Genomic DNA, 9,138 nt, shown 5'->3' with positions numbered 1-9,138 from the left:
TACGCGCTGCACGCTCTGCTAACAGTGCAGTGTGAAACCAGTAAGAGTTAGGAGTGCAGTTCCTAAAAGCACATTACTGGCTTTGCAAACACTGTGGCACTTTTATTTTTTATTTGTTTACATGCCTAACGGGTATTTTAAGTTGAGGTGCTATTTGTTTATATATTAGACTTTTTTTATATTTACTGTTGCACTTAAGTCCAAAAGTGAAGAATTTATTTATTACTTTATTGTTCAAGCTACCTCACAGAAGTGCTCTGTTTGTTAACAGAGTTGTTGAATGTTAAAATAAGGTGAATTAAATAAAAAATCCTGGAACATCCTGGATCTGTTTTTTCGCTCTTCTTTATTCTTTTTTTATGTATTATAGAAGTATCGGATCGGGACTCGGTATCGGCAGATACTCAAAATCAAATGACTCGGACTCGGACTCGAGGGCAAAAAAAACAGATCGGGACATCCCTAGTTAAAACAACCCAGCTTTTTTTAGAGTGCATGTGCTTTGGTCAACTTTTCCTTGATTGTGATTACAACAACACAAAACCTTACGTAAATAGCCCCCTTCAGATATTACTGAACCTTAAACTGTGGCAGCTGAATGAGCTGTGGACAATGCAAGACTTAAAAGATTAACTTTGCCAATTTTCAACCCGCTTTTTATTGTTACAGTGTCGGTAGGATATGTAAAAGAACAAGGTTTACTTGTTCTCCGTGTTACCTGGACCGAAAAATTGGCCTGGAACACTGTTCGTAGTCATACAGTTTGAAATGTTGACTACAAACATTGATTTTCTGTCACACCGCTCTCTCTGTATTTACGATTCTTTGCTGTATCCTATTTGGATCCTTCACTGGAAATCGAAAGTAACTCACTCCCGATAAACGTTGACTCTCTGAACTCTTGCACCTGCGATCAACAAAAGTCGACACCTATTCTGATGCTTTCAAGTCATGTTGGAAAGATCATATTTACGAGTTGAATGCACATGAACGGCAACACAAAGTCATACATACGAGAGGGAAGCTCAGGATTTTCTTTGAGCCACGATCTGTACGAGTTGGTGGCGTGTCAGTGTTGTCAATACAACAATATTTAGGTATTTAGCAAGCAGTGACATTGTCAGGCTTTTTTATTCACAAGAAAATAAGCTACGTGCCTGCACAAAATATGATAGTGTAATATAATACAACCATATGATAGAGTTTACAGTGGCTTCCTACCTTATTAAAAACATAAAAAAGCAAGACACACCTGATCCACATTCTTTGGTCTTCATTTTCTAGAAGTAGAGTTAAAAACCTTGCTGTATTTTAATTAAGAGAAGGTACAGCGTCATCTTGGTCCGACGAAAGTGACTTTAACGCACCTGCCGTAAACACGACTTCCCAACTCGTAAATACGAACTTCCAAGAGGACTTGAATGCAGCAAAAGTTTGCTAAGAAGTATTTCCTACTAAAGTAAAGCGGTATTTGACTCTGGTAAGCTTATCCACAGCAGATGGTGGGACTGGCCTTGGATGGCAACATGCCCAGTGCATTATGGGTAAGTTTTCCTACCTATTTAGCATCTATTTTCTCAAGTCAGGTAGCACAGATTTATTTTTATGCACCTTTCTACTGTACAGGCAGCCGGATGTTATTGAAAGCCCATGCATTTTGCCACTGGCAAAGTCTCCCTTTAAGAAAAGCTAGAGTCTGAGATGAGCAATGTTGCTTGCAAAACTACAAACAAATTATAGAGTATGAAGAAAAATCAAGATGCCTTATAGTCTTATTGATGTGTACCTAGAAGCAATGAGATGCAGAATTTTAACGCAAACACAAACTTCTAGAACGGGGATTGTGCATGACCTGCGGGTGCTGTGAACTGTAACCTGGGAAAGATTGACATCCTGATCGAAATGTTGAAGAATTTCGCAAACATTCCAGATTTTTATCGTTTTTCCACTTTGGTCTTAATAACTTTGTTTCTCCCAATAATGCATTGCTGCAGGGGACTGAACCTATAATTATCGCAGACATAATTTCCTCAACACCAGGTGCACGTTATGAGAAATTATTCAGCTCAGCAGAAGAAAAGTTAGATTTTTGCACTTTGTTTAAGCTCTGCTCTTGATACCACAGTGATGATATAACCAGCAAGTTCTTTCTGTAAGGGACCCTTAATTAAATAGGGAACATTTTCTACATCCAAAATTATATTATAGCTACATTATATACACAACCGTTTAAAAGTAAACAACTATATATATATTAACAACTAAAATATATATATATTTATATATTTGAAATAAACTATTCTTTCAAACTTTCTCTTCATCATAAAATCCCGAAAATCATACTTTCCTCAAAAATATGAGGCAGCACTGCGGTTTTCAAACTTTATAATAATCAGAAATGTTTCTTGGGCAGAAAATCATCACATTAGAATGATTTCTGAAGGATCATGTGACACTGAACACTGGAATAATGATGCTGAAAATTGAAATTGTAATAACATTTCCCAATATTACTGTTTTTACTGTATATTTAATCAAATAAACTTTGACTTTTTTTAAAAACATAAGAAAAAAGTCTATGAACGGTTGTGTATTATTAAATCATATTTCTATAATGTAGGTGATATGCATGAAAATAATATAATAAGGACTATTATTGCAAAGGAAGAAGTGCAATGTGCCACCAGGTTCCCTAATAGCACTCAAAACACATTTTCATTTACATACTGATATTATTAACAACTGGAGGTCAGACGTTACAGCTCTGTTTGTGCAAGGATTCCCAAAACGATTCCCTATGAGCTCCTCCGGGTCCAATTCCCCGGTTTTATCAGAAGAAAATAAAGCAGAATTGGACTTTTCAGCACTTGTGTTGTTTCATTTGGCTGGGTGAAGTGCCTTTGCTCTCAGGCAAATGTAATAGAATAAAACTGAATGTAGGGACATGAACTTTGGGAAACTTGCAGCCTCGGTAGTCAGCACATCTACTTTGAAAAACCCTGCTCTAAAGCAACACGCATGCTAAGAAGGGAGGAGAGCGAGTGCAGCTGTACCAATATTGCTCTCTGGGCATATTGCAATGAGGAAAACAACGACTTATCATAACAAAATAAACAATAATGCCACCCTACTCCCTCTGATATGAGTCATCTTACAAATGATATTGTATTACTGTTCACGCACACACTCACACACACACATCCACCCTCCACAGACTCATAAGCGCAGGAGCCAGTGAGCATCATCATCCTAAGAAGAGGGGAACTTTTATTTAGTTATAGTTATTTGGTGTGTGTGTGTGTGTGTGTGTGCATGTGGCTGCATCCTTAATGTTCCCCGGGAGAGTGTGCGGGGCTTTTCCTGTGTTGTGAAGTGGAAAATGGCTTCTGTCTCAAGCTAATCAAAGTGCAGAAGAGGTAGAGAAGGGAGAGGAGATTACAAACTAGGCTTAGAGATGGCGGGGGATCTCTGTAAAAAAAGAAAAAGAAAACAGATTTGGGGGATCTATAAATGCCTGAACAAAGGAAAAGAAAGGGTTTAAATGTCAAGCACGAATCGCTTCACAAAGAGGAAGTGTTTCTTCTCGAAATACGGAAAAAGGAGAGGAAGACGAAGATCCTTTCTTTCAGGTGTTGCTGTTCGTACAAAAGCGGCACCGCCACACTCTGACCCCAGACCATTACGGTTATTATTGCTCAGTGTTCCCTTGGTTAGGGAAGCGGGAGAGACCAAAAAGGAAGTGCGGTGGGCATTAGACCTATCGGCAAGGGTCTTTCGAGCCCTGATGCATTGTTGGAAATGTCAAAGTTCTGAGGATCGGTGGAGGGACTACAAAACATTGTTTGTACCAAACCTCCCGTGCCACTGTTGGCGATCATGGCGTGTCCGTGCAAATGAAGCGTGTCTTCTCCTGCCGCTAGGATGCTGTGGGGACGGGAAGCACTTTTTCTTTCTTGCCGTTTTTATGGACGGGCGAGTCTGAGGTTTTGGCTGTTTTCCTAGGCGGGCTTTGCTCAGCAACCTCATGTAGCGATGGCTCCCTGTACATGGCAACTGGAGAGACAGGAGAAAAAGAGAGACTCTTAAAGGGACAGTTCACCCTGAAATGAAAAGTCCGTCAACATTTAACCACAGGTAACGTGAGTTAAGTAATCAGATTACTTTTTTCAAGTAACAAGTGAAGTTACACATTACTTTTACATTTACAGCAAAATATCTGAGTTACTTTTTGAAATAAGTAACGCAAGTTACTTTGTTTTTCCAGGAATTGACTGACAGCTCTCCTATCCTCGTGTTGAGAGAAATCATGAGTAAGAGCAGAGGCGTTGTGTGTGAACATGATGGTTACTGTAGACTAATGTAAGCAAGCATTTACTCATCACACTTGCATAAAAACTTGCACAAAAACAGTATTTCTCAAAATGAATACAAATTCTTTAAATATACTTTATGTATTTAATCTCACTTTGCAATGTCTTTGCTGCTGACCTTCGATGATCCAATTCATACGGAGCCCCTAAAGGGACATGGTGATGGAAAAAATATGGGATCGGATGGGAGGGAAAACATATATTTCAATGCAAAGTTTTGTGTTCCCCTGAGAAACTTTACGTTCGCTTGCAAAACTTTCTTCTTTGTGAGCAAACGCAAAGTTTACCAACGCACATTTTTTGTGAAGGAACGCAAAGGATTTACGAGCAAAATTCAAGTTTCTCAGAGAATGCAAAGAGAAGCATTGAAGTATAGTTTCCCCCCTTTTTTCCCAATCACCATGTCCCTTTAGGAACTTCATAAACTCAACCACACCAATAAGCAAAAATTACTTTATATAAACTTATATATAAAACATTTTTTTTTATAGCTGAAGTAAGAGGCTGCATTCGAAATAGCACACTTCCCTACTATATACTAGGCGATAAACAGTATGTATCAAGAGTATGTCTGAATTCACAGTACTCAAAAAAGAGTAGGCAAAAAGTCCCCGGATGACCTATCCTTTCGGTGAGATTCTGAAGTGTGTATTTGATGGGCACCTTACTGTCCCATGAGGCCACAGGAGAGGATTTGTGAATGACAGTGAAGCGACGCAACTGACGCTGGTTGGTCACATGATAATGACAACATGGAAAATCTAGTACGTCCGGATTACATTCATAATACAAACATTCATTCGTATGTTTTTCTGTCGTGAATTACCAGTAATTACTTATTCAAAATAAGTACCTATACAAGGGAGAATGCGATTTCAGACGCAGCCATTGTGTTAAACTTTCTTTTCCTGCATCCTTTTCTTCTGCAGTCCAAAATGGCAGCACAGCTGAAAGGATTGTATGAGCTGCACTCTTTACAGTACAACAACATAACGGATTACTTTCCATAAACAAATGTAATTAGTTCAGGGCTCAACCACAAGGACTGCCTGATGGCCTCGGGATAGTTGACGCAACTCTCACTGTCTCTTACTGAGAGATCTAGGAGTTTTTAAGGCCTTTTTGTATGCAATAACACTTTCCTTCCACGAAATGCGAAATACCTCTAGTTTTGTTTTTTTCCAGCTACGCTGCTCTCTTAAGGGCCCGAGTGTGCTCGTTATACCACGGCTTCGGACTATTTTCCTTAATCTTCTTTAAGCGCAATGGAGCAACCGTGCATATAAAAGTTTATCATTTGCATGTGTTTTTAAGCCTTGCCAATTTAAATATTCAAGCGCAAGAAGACGCGAAAGAGAGCTCGATAGTGTGGAAAGTTTTGTGTGCGCACACATTCGAAGCACGCGCCCAGCTCTCTTTCATGTCTTCATGCACTTGAAAGGTCATATTCACACAAAAGTTTGTCAAAAAATGCCGGTCTCGGTGATTTATCCTTGTAAACATAGTGTGCTATATCTTAAATGAACATAAACATATAATTTGATTATGTTCTTATTTCATTACTGACAGTTTACTTGTCTTTAACAATATTTGAAATTTAGGCTAGTAGTTTTTGGTTTCACAACCGTATTTATTAAGGTTATGGGTTAAAAACGAGACTTTTTTGTGGTGGGCAAAATGTTGGCAGGGCAAGTAAAAAGTAAAAAGCACTGCATTTAATTCGCAAATCAGCAGCATTTTATAATGATTTCTGAAGGATCATGTGACACTGAAGACTGGAGTAATGATGCTGAAAATTCAGCTTTGATCACAGGAATAAAATAAATGTTAAAATATATTAAAATAGAAAGCATTTATTTTGGATTGTAATCATTTCACACTATTTTTACAATGTTTTAACTGTATTTTTCATCAAATAAATGCATTAAAAAAAAAAAAAACTTACTTACTGACCTAAAACCTTTGAATGGTATCAACAAATGACAAATAATGTAATGTTTTAAACAAAGACGTACCCTCTATGAGCTTGGGCAGGAAGTGAGCAGCTCCTTTGGTCTTTTTGACCCGATTTCCTTTCATGACCTGTCCGTCCCGGTTAATGCCAATGTACCAGGCCCGACCCGACTGCGTTTGGCGGTACAAGATCGAGGAGTATGTCACATAATAGTTCTCAAATACACACTCCTTAAACTTACACTCAGGCGTGAAATGTTCCTGTAACAGAGATAACACAGATAGTGAGTTAACCAGAATAACAGACTGTAACTGCTGGCTCATACTGTATATAGCATACATATTGAGTTCAGCAATATCGGGAGGAAAATGGGCCTCACATTTCACTGCGACAGAATTGTGAAAGCATTAGTGATCCGAGGAACGGTAAATGAGGAAAGCGAACCCCCCTACACACTTTCTTATTACACATTTATCGACCACATGTGCTCTGTTCAGCGTAATCCCAAACTCAGACAAATTCCCAGACTCTCTTCATCCCTGCTGGAGACTCTCTCCTTCTCTCCTCCCATCCCATCTCTCTCTCTCTCTCTCTCTCTCTCTCTCTCTCTCTCTCTCTCTCTCTACCACCCTGTCATTTCGTAACCTTGTCAGGGAACAAACCAATTTCCAGGATTGATTGGGATCCTTGGTGTGACTGGTGAGCAGAGCAGCTGAATAAGGGGTTTACTCCTCTTCCTCTCTCTCTCGTGCTCGGATGTGTTTGTTTTGAAACAAGCCTTCTTCATAAAACAGATTCATATTTTACCTGGTTTAATTGCATATCTGTAATTAAATCGTGTCCATTCAGGCTTTTGATCTTCCTGATGATTTTAAGAATTGTGGCTCCTGTTTTAAAGTGCCCTATTAAAGAAAAGCATGTAATAAATAATTATTATTATTATTATTATAAGAATTATTATTATATTATTATACGGGAAGTATTTTAAATATTTAAAATAATGAATAAAATTAATATAATATAATATAATATAATAATGAATAATAAAATGTAGTTGCATTTATGGAAAGACTTAAATCATTTCATGCATATTTTTTCAACTTTCATCAAGGCTTGAACTGTACTTTAAACATCTAAAGAGCTCAAATTAAAATGAAGCGTTCTTCATAAAACAGGTTCAAAATGTACCAGGCTTAATAGAATATCTGTAATTAAATTAAGGTAATTTAGGCTTTTGATCTTCATCATGGTTTTGATAGTCTTAAAGTATAAACATTAATATACAACAGGAAGTATTTTAAACACAAAACGTTCAAAATAATGTATTAATATAATAATAAATAATATTTAATTGCATTTATATATTTTTTAACATTCATCAAGACTTAAGCTGGACATTAAACATCATTCAGAGTAAGGAGCTCAAAGTTAAAGTCTATGCCAACTTTAATTATTTAATCACCAAATTTAATTGAACTGGCGCTTCCAGCTGAAGATGATTGAGTCTGAAAGCATTAGTGTGCCGAGGAACAGTAAATGAGGAAAGCGAAACCCCCTACACACTTTCTTATTACACATTTATCGACCACATGTGTTCTGTTCAGGTGAACATACAGTAAGTGTCTACATCCATGTTTACAATCCCAAACACTGCACCTAACAGAAGATATAAAAAATATAAAAAATTATTTAGACCCCTTATTGATATCAGGTTGATATCAATAGATACGCCGATTGATATCAGGCTGAGAAGAGAGTTTCAACCAGTATAACAAAAAGTGTTTAAGAAAAACATTACCTAGCCTAGCTTTAAGGGATCCCTGTTGTCCTCCATAAAGGAGAAGAGCGATCAGGTTGACCTCTGGTGTTTTGTCCTCCAGCCTGCAGTTCTCTCATTCACCAGCAGGTGTCAGAGCAGCACACGAGGCTCCGTGTGAGTGTCTTCATTCTGCTCAGACACTTTCACTGGCTTCTTACATATCATAACACAGTCTCTCTCACTTCCTTTTTTCCCTCTCTCCCCTGCCCTTTTAATCCAGGATTGTGTGATTTAGGGAAATCTGACTATTACAGAAGGATTTTTTGACATGTTATGTTGCATAAAGTTAATGAAGATGCAGGATGCTTGAGAATCTGCAGAATCCTCTGAATCCACAAACATCTCCTAGCAATCAGCAGAGGACTGGCATTCTGACAGGAGAGATGCCTCATCAGCCTCTTACACAGGCACAACGTTTACACCAACATTTAAAGGGATAGTTCACACAGAAATGAAATGAACTCATATCGCTCCAAACCTGCACACATTTTGCTTTTCAGTGGAAGGAGGAATTAAAAAAAACTTCCATGCATCTCAGACATTTAATATAGTTACATATAGATGACTCTTCTTGTCCCTTTTTAAGCTTGACAGATGAGATCACTTTGAACTGTAGTCGAATCAAAAAGGATCTCAATATATAAACAATAAAACAACAAAGGGGTTATTTATTTAGAAATAAATACATATTTAGTCTTACTGTATTTTGCATTTATTTCAATCAAAAATTATATTTTTGCTCCTATTATTTAGCTTACATCAGTGAGGGCCAATTGAAGCAATTTAAATAATGTATTACATATTGCATATCCTAATAAGTGATGACAACTGATTCATTTATTTTACAAAGCCAATATTTACTCACATTTGCCTTTTAGCGAGTGTTAATTGTGGGACTTGAGAGTAAAGAAAGATTGAGACTTTCAAAAGGGTTTCAGACATTGCCATCTTTGTGGAGATATTTGGTCCCGATAACGTAGGGTTTACCTACACAC

The 9,138-nt window shown here is 37.6% G+C and overlaps 1 protein-coding gene across 1 annotated transcript in view; it reads right to left on the bottom strand.

Annotated features, from left to right (window-relative positions):
* Positions 1–3,236: 3,236 nt before the first annotated feature.
* The window catches only part of fgf11a (fibroblast growth factor 11a), a 65,499-nt gene continuing 59,597 nt past the window's right edge, over positions 3,237–9,138 (bottom strand). Inside the window, exons 4-5 of the mRNA XM_081358940.1 lie at positions 6,386–6,584; positions 3,237–4,053 (exon numbers count right to left, since the gene is read on the bottom strand). Coding sequence (XP_081215066.1) covers positions 3,917–4,053; positions 6,386–6,584 — 336 coding nt within the window. The 3' untranslated portion in view covers positions 3,237–3,916. The remainder of the gene's footprint in view (positions 4,054–6,385; positions 6,585–9,138) is intronic.

The sequence above is a fragment of the Scardinius erythrophthalmus genome (assembly GCF_964197995.2).
Source record: "Scardinius erythrophthalmus genome assembly, chromosome: 2".
Classification (NCBI taxonomy): Eukaryota; Metazoa; Chordata; class Actinopteri; order Cypriniformes; family Leuciscidae; genus Scardinius; species Scardinius erythrophthalmus.
The sequence above is the reverse complement of the archived record's forward strand: the minus strand, read 5'-3'. Positions and strand labels throughout refer to the sequence as shown.